At 26.0% G+C, this 17,043-nt stretch overlaps 1 protein-coding gene across 1 annotated transcript in view; it reads right to left on the bottom strand.

Annotated features, from left to right (window-relative positions):
* The window catches only part of LOC136075303 (fibrillin-2-like), a 79,587-nt gene that overhangs the window by 41,650 nt on the left and 20,894 nt on the right, over positions 1-17,043 (bottom strand). Inside the window, exons 3-6 of the mRNA XM_065787985.1 lie at positions 14,943-15,068; positions 4,040-4,171; positions 2,993-3,117; positions 971-1,028 (exon numbers count right to left, since the gene is read on the bottom strand). Coding sequence (XP_065644057.1) covers positions 971-1,028; positions 2,993-3,117; positions 4,040-4,171; positions 14,943-15,068 — 441 coding nt within the window. The remainder of the gene's footprint in view (positions 1-970; positions 1,029-2,992; positions 3,118-4,039; positions 4,172-14,942; positions 15,069-17,043) is intronic.

The raw sequence follows: 17,043 nt of genomic DNA on the forward strand, positions 1-17,043 counted from the left end.
CTCCTTGACTGTTGTGGCCTTCTCGACCTTGGGGAGGTGAATGATTTTTTTTTAAAAAAAGGTATTTTATGGATGCACAATAAACAGTAACAGATTTCTTAATGTCTAAACCTCTATCAGCAGTTTTAAAATCACCTGATACCAAGTTAGCAGCTATGGTGTAGGAGTTAAAATTTTGGCTTTAGAACTAGAGGTCTGTGGTTTGAAGCTAGCTCTGGCCATATAAGCATCATTGGTAAGAAAGGAGGCGTTTAGCAGCTGTTTGCCGGTGTTCTTATCTGTTTTCTTTTAGATATTTTTAAAAAATTTTTTATGATAAGGAATACAAGCATTTTATTGATAATTATGCAAATGTATGATTGTGATGGATTAAATTGTTTTGATGAACCAATTTTTAGACATCTTTTTTGCTTTTTCTTTATGGTTCTATAATGCTCTTTCTTTTTAATATATTATACATATACGGTAGATTTTGGTATGTTTTCCATTCGAAAATGATAATAATAAAGCTTTCATTCTTATCTGAATGAAAATCCAAAAATGCTTTCCTTTGTTTTCAAAGCAAATCTTCAAAATAAGTTTTTTTTTTCATTTTTAATTGTAATTAAATAAAAAAAAATTATTAATACATAATATAAAGAGTTAAATTTAACAAAATAGGAGTGGTTGCAAATGTAATAAACTACTTCATATTTTTAAAGTTAATAAAATTTATTCAGATTTTTAGTTACAAGTTAGGTCATTAAAAATCAAGAACAAAATATTTAAGATCAATTACAAGAGAAATTAGTTAAAAAAAAATTTTTTTAACATGCAGTGGTAATAGTACAATTAATACATAGCCTGTGCTTAGCTCACACATATTTAAGATATTCTTATTATCAGTTCAGTCAAGAGTTAAGTAATAATTATTTTTTATTCAATGTAAAAAAAAAGTATATTAGAAGAGCCTCTTTAAAGTATAACTCACCTTGATAAATGCAGATATCGTCAAATCTTATGTATTCACCATTTCCATAAAGATTAAACTAAATATAAATACAAATTTATTTTAAAAAAACTTAAAATCAGCTGTATATAGCATAGCAGGCTGTATACAATTGTACATACCGCATCATTAACTATAAATTACATACAAAATTAAATGAAGTTATAATTAAAGGATAAATTTAGCTTATTTCAAAAAACAAACACAATGGAAATGATTTTACTATGCAATTTATAAAGCTTTTTTATAAACCTAATGGTATAAATGTAGCATTTTGTATTGTTCATCAAATAGATTAACCATTATGTTACAAAATTATATTTCAATGCTAAAAAACCTTTACTAATAATTTAACGGAAAATAAAAAACAAAAAAAGTACATAAAAAATCTTGTCCACAACTTTTAATTTTGAAAATTAAAACTTAATAATTCAACAATTAATTTTTTAAGCTTTAAAGTAGCAGACGTGACTACAGACTGGTATTTTACTCAAATAGTGCAAGATTTCTTTTTTTTTCATAGGTCCTATACTGGGTGGTAAAAAGTTTGTTATTTGAATTATGTTTGTGTTAAAACCCAATCTATAATCCAATATATAAAGCCAATACTTGCAATCTATAAGGCTTCTTTAAGATTTCCTACAAAGCCAGTTTATACAAAACCAGTTTATTCAAAATACAATCCTTAAAGTATCAAAATAGGATCTTTTCTCATAAATATATTTCTTTTTATAATGTACACTGTTGTGTTACAACCCAAGTAGAAAATTTAATTACATTTGGTGATTTTCTGTAAAAAAATTTTTATCATTTTTCACTTTAATTAACTTTAATTTTTTTACTATTTGATTGGTAAACTTTAAAGCTCAAACATAATATTAATATACACAAACAAAGCATTTTTTGGGAATTGTTCCATGAGTATATTTATTTATAAAAAGCTTAAATAACCATCTAATAAAATACTCAACATTTTAAAAGACACAACTTTACTGATTCCCATTAAATAAAAAAATTGTTTTACCTAAGCCATAAGTAAAAACTGATTTTTAAAAAATAAATCATAACTCTTGGACTTTTTTTAAATTTCATTTCATCAACAACAAACTCTTTTTTTTAAGATTATTTACTACCAACAGGGCTGCAAGGTACTGGGTACTACCATTCAAGTTAGGAGTTAAGAGAACACAAAGAAAATTGTTTAATAGAACAAAAACAAATAACAGACAAATTAAAAAATTGTAAATTGTTTGATCCAAGTAAACAAAAAAGGTGGAAGAGTATTCTATAGCATTAATTTACAAACAAAAAAACTAGACGAACAAAATTTTTTGAGCATGAAGAGACAAGCACAACGAAAAACTTTTGCTGAATGAAATTGTGTAATAAAAGTTAAGCTTTTCAGCAGGTTCAAAATACATTTTGAACTTTACTTAGAAGAGAAAGCCCATTATTAGAAGAACCAACACAAATATGACAATGGTATTCCATACCATTTTGTAGAGGAACTATGGAATGCAAGAAATACAAGGATAAACTGAGCAAAAGCTAAGATCAGAGACAAAGGAAAAAAGTGATGTGATTAGGTTTGTCTGGGAAAAGAGTCACAAAGTCAACAAAGTTATCTGAGTAAGAGATTGAGTAAGGCAAACATTTTAGTGCAAGCAGCATAAATAATACTAGAGCTAAGCCATTTAGTGCGGTGAGCATTTAAAGCTACCAATCTTTAATATAGTAGTAAATACTCTTGCCATTGGTTCCCTGGTTTTGTAACGCTTTATAGATATTGCTATTGTCACCTAAATTTTTTCACACAAACACACTACATAATGCTTCCATGTAAAAAATTCTCTTTAGTGGTCAATTATAACAATAAAAAAAAAAACTATATATTTGAAAGTGTTGAGTTGTTTATTAAAAAAGATTATAAATTACACTTTAAAAATTTCAAAGCAACTTCATAGTTTAACACAATAACAAATTCTAAAAATAAAAACAACTTACATTAAAACCAAGCGAAGTAAGAGAATATTTTGCATTCAAAACAACCCAATTAACTGTATATGAGCCATCTGTAAGTACACTTAAAACATTGTAAAAAACTCCTTTAGTATTTGCAACTCCAAAATCTATAGAAAGAGGAAACCTATAAATTTTAGTATAAAAACATTTAGCACTCATTATCTATATAAGCAATAATTTCACATCGTTATATCTCCATTACATATCAATTACCTCAATTGTAAATAAATTATCTCAATTGTATATCAATTATCTCAATTGTATATCAATTATCTCAATTATATATCAATTACCTCAATTATATATCAATTACCTCAATTATATATCAATTATCTCAATTATATATCAATTATCTCAATTATATCTCAATCATCACAACTATATTAAAAAAACAAAAAAAAATTATTTTGAGGAAGTCTTTTTTAAGATTATTTTGAGGAAATATTTAAGAAGGAATTATTTAATTATTTTTGGAATTATTTATATTTTTGGAATTATTTAATTATTTTAAGGAATTATTAAATTATTTTTGAGGAATTATTTAAGATTATTTTGAGGAAGTCTTTTTTAAGCTGTTAGTTCACCTAATATTCAGAAAATAAAATTAAAAAAATTCATCAGGTTAAAAAACATAAAAACTATTTTAATATTTTAAACTACTCTCAAGAAAAGTTAAAAAATATTAGGGAAGAAATATCAGCAACATCTGGAATAAAAATAGAAAAAGTAAAAAATATTTTAGAGGATTTAATAATGAAATTATGTTAAATGCATTGGAAGATATTACTGCAAGATATTGCAACAAATAGCGTGAAAGTATTAACCAATCCTATTTATGGATAAGTATCATTTGACAAATACATTAAAAACAGGTAACATATTTTTAAAAAGTAAAATTTGAAACAAACTAAATCAGCTGAAACCAAAAACAATGGAAAAATTTTTTTTATTTAATGGGAATCAGTAAAGTTGTGTTTTTAAAAACTAAAAGTAAAAGCAAAAAAATATAAAATAAAAATATAATCTTACAATATGTTCCATTTTGAAAGAAATACCCAATTGTTATATAAATATCAAAATTTTTTATATCATCATATAAGCTAGCAGGAACATCAACACGAAAAACACCATTATTTCCATATACATATCCAGGACCATTGCCTTAAAAAGAAAGAACAAGTTTAAATAGTGTTAACTAAAAACTACATATATTCGCATCACAGTCTGTAAAACCAACAGAAACCAATAAATTTGAACTTAATCATATATTTTCTGATAAAGGTCTAACAATCAAGGATATTTATAAATATCTTGAAACTAATTTAATATAAAAACCTGATGAAAATGATATAAAATAATATTAATGATACAAATAGTAATAATAATATTAATAATAATAATAATAATAATAATAATAACAATAATAACGATAAAAATAACAGTGATAATGATTAGAAGAATAATAATGATATTTAATATGATCATTAATAGATTTCTAAACAAAAACTGAATACTATATAAACAAGTAAGAAAATTTACAAATAGTTAAAAACTGACATAAAGTAACAACCTACTGTGAGATAAAAAACATGTGAAGAAACTGGCAATCATTAAATAATATTTTTAAAATTTATAATCAAAATGAAAACTATATAAATAATATACTAATATGATATAATACAAATAACAAATAATAATAACAAAATTCAAACAAAAAACCACAAATAAAAACTTAACAAAAACTAACTTTATAAAAAATAAGATAAATTCAAAAACTGAAACAATAATGACATCAATAATAACTAAAAATAACAAATAAAAATTAAGTAAATAGATTAAAACAGCAGCAACACAAGAAACTCTTGCAAAGTAGAAAGTAAAAAAAAAATGTTGAAATAAATAGATTAGTATTTGTTTTTTACTTACGATTAATTGTAAGTAAAAAACAAATAGAAAAGATAAACTTAAAAAACCAATAGCAATGATTACAATATTAACAATAATAATAGCAATAATATTAATAAATTAAGCATCAATTATTACAATAATAAAGTAATTATGTAATATTAAAAAGTCTATATTAAGTTTCGAACAACAATTTAATATATAAGTACAGACAGGGGAAGTTACAAACAGTATATACTGACAAAATGTAATAGCCTACCATATGATACAAACATTTACTGTAAAAAAAATAATTATAATATACAAAAAAACTAAACTTTTACACACAAGAAAATGACATTATAATGACATATATGATAATATAATAAAAATACATGAGAATATAACATTAATATCAAGTATATATATCGCACAAAAAAATATAATTAATGCATAAAAATACACAATACTAAACAAAGATTAAAAGTACACAACATTACAAACAATGCACAAAAATATATTTCAATACAAGATACTGTAAAAAACAATTTAAAAAAAGTCTTTTTCTTTTTCTTCTTCGAGTCAGAGTCATACTCTGAAATTTTTTTTTCCAACTTTGGAATCGGTACTTTTTTTATGACTTCAAGCCCCTACAAAAAACTTATCCACTTCAATGAAGTAGTTTGGAAATTTCAGAATTGACTAAGTATCACCAAATATTCGGTATTCAGTATTTGGCAAAATCACTATTTAAGACATCTTTAGTAAATACACTTATTAAATGCCTATGTATTTTATTCGAATAGTATTTGTCTATGTAATATATTATATTATAACTATTCAATAACTATTCAACTACAAGATAAATAATAGACAAATCAATCAGTTATATATTCTCAAACAGGATTGTATATTTAAGGATATTTACTAGTAGTAAAAAAACTAATATTAAGTTAACACCTACAATGGTAATAATATAATAAAGATATTATTAATACAGTCGATTTTCACAACATAATAAAAATATGACAAATTAACAAAATATAACATCAATATTAATAATAATACTGATAATAATAGTAATAATATAAACAATGGTAGTGACAATAATAATAACATGCTATTATAACAATAGAAATAATAATAAAGTAGTTGTAATAACTAAATAAATTGGTATTAATTTCCATACAACAATCATTTATACATACAAAAATACATTTACAAAAAATAATAAACTGACAAAAAACAAAAAAGATGTAAAAAACAAAAGATGTAAGTGTTTAATAAGCGCAATTACGTCACTTAAATTTTGCAAATACTACGCTAATTGTAATTATAGATAAAAAAAAGTTTTAAAGCAGAGTTAAAATGTCCTGCCTAAAAGCGGACATTTTAGGGAGTGGAAGCTGTTGACAGTGGCCTCCCAATAAATTTTTAGTGGAAAAATGTTCTTTCTTCTGCCTTCTATGGCTTCCACCATTCTATTGGCGGCCTCACCAAGAGATTTTTATTGGAGGCAAAACTGCTCTTTGAGCTAATTTAAGAGCTGATTTACGTAATTGGTTTACATATAAACATTTATCAGCTAGACACAAATCTTTCATTTAAATACCAAGTGTGTTTTTTTGTTTTTTAAAGTGACTTCAGCATATATTTCATAAATCAGCTTTCCTTAGTACAACGATATTATATTAGGACACAAACTGCAAATTTATGGCTAAAGAAGATTGTATGTTAAATAACAAACTCACTGTCACACCTGCCTGCAACCACTTTTTAGTTTTACGATTTGACCCCAAACATTGTCATACATTGTTGGATTCATTACAATGAGTAGATTTAGGTTTGATATGTTACCGAAATCATAAAATTCCTTTTAGCAAAATATTTACGTTTTAGGGACCAAAAGGGCCCAATTAAGGAATATTTTCCCAAATTCATGGATTTTTTTTTATTTTTTTTTTTAAATGAATTTATTTAACAAATTTATCAATTATTTAAAAGTTATAGTCATTTAATTTGTGAAAATAAGTCATAAATAGAATATATCGTTTGGATATGACTGTCATGAACATGTCATTTGTAAAAAACAACTACATTATATATATATATATATATATATATATATATATATATATATATAAACCATTGACATTAACTAATGTTTTATATTATTAAGATTCTGTTTATTAATAAACATATTTTTGAGACATTATCTTAAAAAAGTTATAATTAAGTAAAATTAAAACATAGATTCCCATTTGCAATATTTACAAGGTTTTTTACGTTAAAACTGATAACAGCTTTTTTCAAATGTTCAGAAAAGAAGCTTTTACTTTTGGAAACTTTGAGTCTATTCCAAGATTTATTAACAAAACTGTAATAAATTGCTTCAACAGCTTGTTCAGAGTAGCAGCCTAATCCACGCCCTCTTACTGCAAAAAAAGCACCTATTTGTTTTATGTTAAAATGAATTTTTAACGAAACAGTTATTCCATAGTCTTCAACAAGTGTTCTGTACCGATCTTAAAAGTTTTTAATATGTGTTTGAAAATCGTTATGAAGTTTTTGTTCGAAACAAAACTCAACCAAATTGTTTAAAATTCTAAGCCCCTCTGCCAATGGCTTTAAATTAATTGGCAATGCACGCATGTACTTATAATAATTTTTAAGAAATTTACGGGAGGCGTTGCCATTAAAGGCATTATTCTGGACCTCTTTTGAAATGTTTATAATCATTGATACTTTGGCCACTTTGTTTTCACCACCACATTTCTCTATATGATTATAAATATGATTAACAGCTCCCTCCATTAGGTGTAACTCTGGCGGGAAAAGATAATCTGCCACTAAATAGTCGCTTGTTTCTACGTGTATCAATGGAGGATTAATAATATTGCAAAGTTCTCAAAGCATTACGTTTTATTGCACCTGATTGAAAGAATTTTGTGTACTGTTCCTCTAAAGGACCAAAAGTTCTAAGCTTCTCTTCTTTAAATGGTTGCATTCGTTTCCATTCGCATAAATGGCAAGGTTGTGTAGCCATTGCGCTTGGAAATAAACCACACATTATTTGACAAAGCTTAAGATCAGCTGCAAATGAGTGTTTTATTTTATCTAAATTTAGACAGTTCATTAATATAGAAACATTGTAATGACTTTCAGGAACATTCGGAACTAAAGCTAGTAAAAAAGAAGCTTTTACAGAACCTTCTTTATATTTTGAATTCTAAGGTTCTTCATATGTACTCATTGTAGCTTTGTCTTCATGATTATATTTGTCAAGTTCTAAACCTTCGCTCTCACAACCTGACAATAGGTTCAAACAGATCTAAAATAAGATATTTTTTATATATTTTTTTAATATATTTTTATAGTTCTCATAAAGATATTTAGAATGAAATTATTTACCTTCAGAAAGCCTCTTCCTCCATCAATACCGAGCTTGACTGTTTGATTGCTTAAATTCAACTCTTTAATCACAATAAGTAAATTTTCAAACTTTTCAATATTGGTGCACTTAATAATAAGGAGATTTTCCTTTACTTTTAAATTTCCTTTTTTAAATTCAAATTCTTGATAACCAATTATAAATAAATCTTCAAGTGCACTATCAATTACTGGAAGTACTTTTTGTAGGTTTGCTTGTATGCAAGTTTTCCCTTTAATTGATGATCTATTAAAAAATATATATATATATATATACATTTAGGCTAACTAAATTACATAAAAAGAGTAAGAAATACTTTATTTAAAAATCGTTCTTACCTGAGTCCTTTTGCTAGTTGTATTAGTTTCTTGTTGGACAAAGTAAGTGTTGATTGAATCCTTAATAAATCAATCAAGGTGATCTGTCTAGGATCATTTTTTAAGGGCCCTACTGATATTTGTAAAGGTTTTGCACCTGTAGAAAGTTTAATTCTTTTTGATCCTTGTTCATATGATTTTTCTGAGATGACTTGAGAAGTAATCTGATCATTAACTTTAGCTGAGGTTTGAAGTTTTTCATATATTTTTACAGCTAATGTTTCATTTCCACATTTGTGCTTCTTTCCCTTCCCAATGTTTGAAAGACAAGATTTACATATTTTTTTGTGGGGTGCACGCGACTTGGAAAACTTACTACTTCTTCTTCTAGTTCCGGTTCTTCCACATAAACTGATTAGTTTGCATATTTTACATTGACAACTAGTAGAATTTCTCGTTAAAGGTGTAACGACATTTTTAGTCCAGTCTATCACTAATTCCGGAAAGTAGTTTTTACGACGTATACTATTTCTACATTTATCACATATGCGGAATGGATTTCTTGTATCATTGCAATCTAAATCAAAAGTGGACACTTTCTCTTTTAGTGCTTGTTTATTTAATAGTCTTGATGTTTTGTAAGCGCAAAAATAACAAATCTTTTTTCGGTTTGTGTCGTGATCACACTTTTTTGTGGATGCGACATAAGTATTTTTATTTATCTACAAAGAAAAACAAATATATATGAGTATGTATATATATATATATATATATATATATATATATATATATATATATATATATATATATATATATATATATATGCATATATATAAAATTTTCAAGTTATTTTTTACTTACGTCCTGAATTTGGGGGATAAATTCCTAAATTGGGCCCTTTCGGCTCCTAAAACGTAAATATTTTGCTAAAGGAAATTTTATGATTTCAGTGACATATCAACCCTAATTCTACTCATTGTAACAAATCCAATGATGTATAACAATGGCCAAGGTCAAATTGCAAAACTAAAAAGGGGTTGCAGGCAGGTATGTCCTGCGTAACTATTTTGCTTGCGTCATTAAAGAAGAAAAGTGGAGACCAGAAGATTTTTGCTGTTTATCAACACTGGTTTTAAAGTATTTTAAATATTTAATAACAACTAAAATTAAAATTACTAAGATATAGTTACATTATTATGTTTTAAATACTTTAAACAATTTTTAATAAACTTAAAAGTTTATTAAAATATTAAATAAAATAATTTATGCTATCAATAAAGTATAAAATAAAATAGTATACGCTAAATAATGTATTCAAATAAACAATTTTTACAAGACAAGTTTAAATCAACTAATTATCTTTGGATAATAAAAAAAAAAGGAGGTAAACACAAACAAGGTGATATTTAAAAATCTTCAGTTTTAAGGCAGGTAAGGTTAGAGTTATGACATAAACATCGCCCCATCCTCCTATATATATATATATATATATATATATATATATATATATATATATATATATATATATATATATATATATATATATATATATATATATATATATATATATATATATATATATATATATAAATATATATATATACAGAACCCTTAGATGTTGTCCGAAAGTTTTTTCCATATTTTGTTGACAAAAAGTAAAAATTAAAATGCAAGACCGGAATTTTTTTTTTTTTTAAATGATAGACTGCCTGCCCCAACCAAACCCTCAGTCGATGTAGCAGCACTCCCTTGCGGGTCAGGCTATTTGTCAGTCGATGTAGCAGCACTCCCTTGCGAGTCAGGCTATTTGTCAGTCGATGTAGCAGCACTCCCTTGCGAGTCGGGCTATTTGTCAGTCGATGTAGCAGCACTCCCTTGCGAGTCAGGCTATAAGATAGTCGATGTAGCAACACTCCGCGCATGATTTACAGTAAAAAAAATAAAAATAAAAACATTTTATTCAAAAAAATAAAAATAAAAACATTTTATTAAAAAAAATTAAAATAAAAACATTGTTTATATTGTTAAAAACATTTAAAATGTTTTAAAAGCATTCAGAATGTTTTTAAAAACATTCTGGTCAATTAAATTTGCGTTTTTGTGGTTTTTTTAAAAAACGATTAATTTGTAATTAAATTAATGGTTTTTACTTTCGTCCAACACGGAAATGTTGGACGAAAGTTAAAAGTAATTAAAAGTGACGTTTATGTTGGCGTAAGAATCACTTTTTTCCTTCCGCTCTTCCCAACGCCAACACACTATAGATCTATATATATATATATATATATATATATATATATATATAAATATATATACAGTATCGGACAAAACAAGTGCAACCAAATAAAGCTAATTTAGTTTCTTTATATAGAAATGCTATATATATATATATATATATATATATATATAGCATTTCTATATAAAGAAACTAATATATATATATATATATATATATATATATATATACATATTTATATTTATATCTATATCTATATCTATCTATCTATATATATATATATATATCTATATATCTATATATCTATATATATATATATATATATATATATATATATATATAATATATATATATATATATATATATATATATATATATATATACAGTATCGGACAAAACAAGTGCAACCAAATAAAGCTAATTTAGTTTCTTTATATAGAAATGCTGCATTTTTTCAATTTAGAGAAATAACAATGTTACTGTTTAGAGACAAAGTTCTTCAAGTTTTATTCATCACAAAGTTCATTATTTGTACACAAAAATTAATAAATTAATCAAAGTATTAAAAAAAGTTGATTTCATTCTGGACAAAACAAGTGCAACTCGATAAAATGTTGACCAAGTTGTATTTCGCTATCAATATTTCTTGGCGAATCCTTTGTTGTTGATCACAGCCTCGCATCTTCGAGGCATAGATTCGTACAGATGATCAATGAAACGTTGTGGAATCGCTGCCCAGGCCTTTTAGATTTGTTCAAACAGTTGATCCTTATTACGAATACCTTCACGATTAATTCTGCGGTTGACGATCTCCCACAGGTTCTCGATAGGGTTGAGATCCGGAGATTGATGTGGCCAATCCATCACCAATAGGTGGTTGTCTTGAAACCACTGCTTGACTACTTTTGCAGTGTGTTTCGGATTGTTATCTTGCTGAAAAACCCATTTTATTGGCATATTCCATTCAGCATGAGGTAACATAACATCTTTCAGGATACTTTTATACATGAAACGGTCCATTATTCCATCGTTTCGATGTATTGGACCTAGACCGTTACCAGAAAAACACCCCCAGACCATTACGTTGCCTCCACCATGCTTCACGGTCTTAAGGCAGTAACGTAAATTGAGGCGTTTCTCGGCCGGTCGCCGTACACGGCAAATGCCATCGCTCCCAATGATGTTGAATTTCGATTCCTCACTGAACAAGACAGTTTGCATTTCTGCACATTCCAGTCAATATGAGATGTAGCAAACAGGAGTCTTTTCTTCTGGTTTTTTGGTGAAATCAGCGGTTTCTTTTCAGGGCGTCGAGAAAACAATCCGGCTTCAACAACACGTCTTCTGATTGTTCGGTCCAATATAGGCAGCTCTAATGGTTTACAGGCAGCTCTAATTGCCATTTAGCACTTGAAGTCATAAAAATAATAAAAATAAACAATCACGCTTCTCAAGGCTTACCGTGTTACATTTACCTTGTGATGATACAATAATGCTCTGTGGAACACAACGTCTAGGTTGGATGCGGACTGTATTGATGTAATGAAACACTTGTTGTATTTCACTTCTTGTATTGATTTTCTTCGATAAAACACTTTGATAAAACTCACTTCGATAAACTGTCTTGATAATACTGACTGATTGACTTCCATATACTGACTGAATTACATGTCGATTTACATGTCTCTTATATAGTAAAATGAACCTGTGTGAACCTGTTCTGGAAGATTCAAGATGCTTCTTTTCGATGCTTCTGGAAGCTTCTGGATGCGTCTGCATGCTTCTGGAAACTTCTGGATACTTCCTTTAATTATTAAAAAACTTCCGTGACGTTGACACGGACCAGACTTAAAAAAATGAAACAAACCAAAAAAGTTGCACTTGTTTTGTCCGCTGCAAAATGGCACTTGTCAACGAAATTCTGCCTGTGTGCTGTCACCTGTCAGCTGATTGCTCATGTCATAGCATGCTACGACTCTAGACTCCTGAACTGTTTGCTGTGGTAGTATAGTTCGTTTCATTTTTAAGACATGTAAAATTAGGAACACTTTTTAGCATTGTTTGTTGTTGGTTGCAAATGTTTTGTCCAATACTGTATATATATATGTATGTATATATATATATATATATATATATATATATATATATATATATATATATATATATATATATATATATATATATATATATATATATATATTAAGATGGGGTAATTTCGCCACTAATTCTTTCAATTTAAATAACTTAAGAACTAAAAATGAAAACTTTTTTTTATTGTTAATAATATTTTTGTAAATTTAACTTTAATTTTTTTTTTTTTTAAATAACTAGAACAAAAAAAATGGGGTGGCAAAATTACCCCAATAAAATCTAAGTTGGGTGAATTTTGCCACCTATATTATTTACAACATAAACTTTTTTTTAAACTACAAATCTTAAAAATACATTTATATTCAGTTAAATAAAAGAAATCTAACAATATTCAATAAGTGGAAGCAAGGTCATTGATAGAGGTATCGGGGCATGTCCCCTCTCAACCTCTTTTACCTACTTTTTTCTTTTTTAGAAATATAGGATATTTAAATAAATTTAGGATATTTTATGAAATTTGTTAATGTACCAGCCCCAGCTATCCTTTCTGGAGATTGAATTTTTCCTCCTAATGTCCTTCGAAGTATACTGTATAATTCTGCAGCTCGCTTGCAACTCAGTACTCCAGTTTTGACTTTTGCAATGGCTTTTTTCATTAGCTCTTCACTATAATTGGTGACCAATTTTCTCTTGTAGTTTCACGGCATTGTTGTTGATAATTGATCGATTTAATTAATTTGAATTGATTATAAGACCAACATGACTTGAGAAATTCATTACCAAAACAAGAGGAAGGGAAATAATATTAATTATCGAATCAAAGCGCATTTCTATTTAATATAAATAGGTGGCGAAATTTCCCCATTTAGTATTTTCGTAATAACTTTGGAACCAATCAAAATTAGAAAGAAAAAAACTATACAAAGATTCTTTGAAATATTTCCAATATTTTAATCTTTTAAATTTTCAATGGAAATAAATAATTTGATTTTTATGAGAGTTTTAAATTTCCTGTTTTTTTTATAGATTATTTTTGTCAACTAATTTTCTCATCAAGTTTTTACAAAAAGACGATTTTTTTTACATAATTTGACAAAAAAAAATTTTTTCTTCTGATGGAAATTTGAATAATACAAAATCTTATTCCTGAATAAAGTTAGCGTTATAAAAGTAGATATACAGCAACTAGTGGCAAAATTCCCCTATTTTACTCTATATATTAAATACATATGTATATATATATATATATATATATATATATATATATATATATATATATATATATATATATATATATATATATATATATATATATATATATATATATATATATATATATATGTATACACACACATATAGCTGTGGCTAGACTACTTCGAACACCCCAATTGGGGGACCCAACGAACTAAGGGGGCCCTTTGCAAACTTAGAGGCATATTTGGAAGTTTAAGGGGCTTTTTCTTTTTTTAGTTATGTTTAGAGGAAAATTTTTGAAAATTTATGTATATATATACATACATATATATATATATATATATATATATATATATATATATATATATATATATATATATATATATATATATATATATATATATATATATATGTATATATATATATATATGCATATATATATGTATGTTTATATAATATATACATACATATATATTTGCATATATATATATATATATATGCATATATATATATATACATGCATATATATATATATATATATATATATATATATATATATATATATATATATATATATATATATATATATATAGATATATATATAGATATATATATAGATATATATATATATATATATATATATATATATATATATATATATATATATATATATATATATATATATATATATATAGATATATATATAGATATATATATAGATATATATAGATAACTTAATATTACCTAAAATCTTAAAAAACTTAAATACTCAAAACTTACTTGAAGTAAAAGAATTGTTTGGAAGTCTTGAAGATGGAACATCTATACTTTTGACAAAACCTGATATTTGATAGCTGCAATTTTGTTTATTAAAGGAACATGCTACTATACGATTTACAAACCCACCTTAATGAAAAAGTATAGAAAAAGTTAGATTTATATATATATATATATATATATATATATATATATATATATATATATATATATATATATATATATATATATACATATATATATATATATATATATATATATATATATATATATATTTATATATATATATATATATATATATATATATATATATATATATATATATATATATATATATATATATACACACATATATATATATATATATATATGTATATATATATAGTATTTTATTAGCATTACATTCATTATACTATTAGCCAAACGATTATATGATTGTATTCAAGTTGTTTTATAAGCAACCATGGCATTTTAGTAAGTTTGGAGTCATCCACAAATTTTATCACGCAATTTTCAACCATTTTTAAAACCCTTCTCCCTCCCTGATCATAACATCTTAACTCTTAAGTATCAAGTCCCATACAATTCATTACAAAACCACAAACCCCTCTTTCCCCTCTCCCCTTTAGAGTTTGACATAATTTATGGACGACCCCATTTCTTGATTTAAAGAATCTTCAGTTCTTACATAATTTGTGAACATGCTAGTTTAAATTGATTAATAAATAAAAAACTTTTTTTTATCTCGCTATATTGTTTTTTGTTTTTTTTTGTTACTTTATGCAAGTAAAATGAAACTATTTTTAAAAAGTGTTTTTAAAATAGTTTTATTTCATTTCATTATTCAAAATCTAACAATTATTTACAGTTGAACACTATTCAATTTTGAAACATTTAGAAGATAAAATTTAAAAAGCTAGTTTTACAAGTGTTTTCAGATATTTGTACTTTAATTTTGCTGTAGTGATTACAAAATTGTCATCGCACCCTCACCTCACCCTCACCCACCCTCTAACAAATGTATAAAACACACAATCAAAACAAAAATTAATCTAAATGCAATTGAATTCTTTGGAGACCATAAATAGATAACTGCCAATGTTCTATACTATATAAAACAATGCTAACATTTATACAAACATTGTGTTTTAACCAATACCTTCACAAGTATTATCGCTCAACTTAATGCAACTAAGAAAGCAACTGACTAAAGATATAAACACAACCCTCAGAAATAAGAAAAATGAGGTCAGCAATAATTAGCTGACCTCAATCTTTTAGAGATCCGCATCAGGTTGGCAAAAAAAATTTGGTACAAAGGTTTTACCATTTTTTGCCAACCTTAAACATATTTTTCAGCATTGCTGAATGCTGGGGGCTGTAAATATAAATATACCATTAGTACAATAAGTATTGTATTAATATCACACAGCCACACTAACTACCCCTAAGCCAGGTTTATCTTTTTTAATAAAGCACAACTCCTCCCTAGAATTACCCATATTTAACTTCTCTGAAATCAGCTAACAGCTCATCAACTATGACATCACATTAGTTTAAACTAGACTTGATTTGCAATCATTTGCTATTGAGTCAACAAATGTATTGTGCAATTCTTTTAATATCATAACCTTTTTCTTAAGTCAATAGTTCATCTCTAATGACTTCCAACCTTTACTATCCTTCCAAAATATATTAATTTATATGAATAAAAAAAATGATGACCAAATAACTATTTCATTTTTCTTTCTATTAGAAGTACAACTGATGCCATCAGACAATTATCATATTATTGGCAATATGATGTTAACTATTATACTTTATTAAAAAGGCAATTTCAACCACATAATTCTTGTGTACAAACTTAAGATCAACCTGCCACCCCGAATCTCATCATAGACTGCAATTTCAGACCGGAAACAACAAGTATATCTTTGTATCAATCCCAACAAAAGACTCTGATTTCACAAACAATAAACAAGACTACATAACAAAATTATTCCTAATGAATATCTGCTTACCATGTTTGATGCATCAGCCACCTCACCTATAATACAGTTGTGGTCAACTCCGCAGCAAATAAAATTAAATAAAGGATGCAATT

The sequence above is a fragment of the Hydra vulgaris genome, chromosome 01 (genome assembly GCF_038396675.1).
Source record: "Hydra vulgaris chromosome 01, alternate assembly HydraT2T_AEP".
Classification (NCBI taxonomy): domain Eukaryota; kingdom Metazoa; phylum Cnidaria; class Hydrozoa; order Anthoathecata; family Hydridae; genus Hydra; species Hydra vulgaris.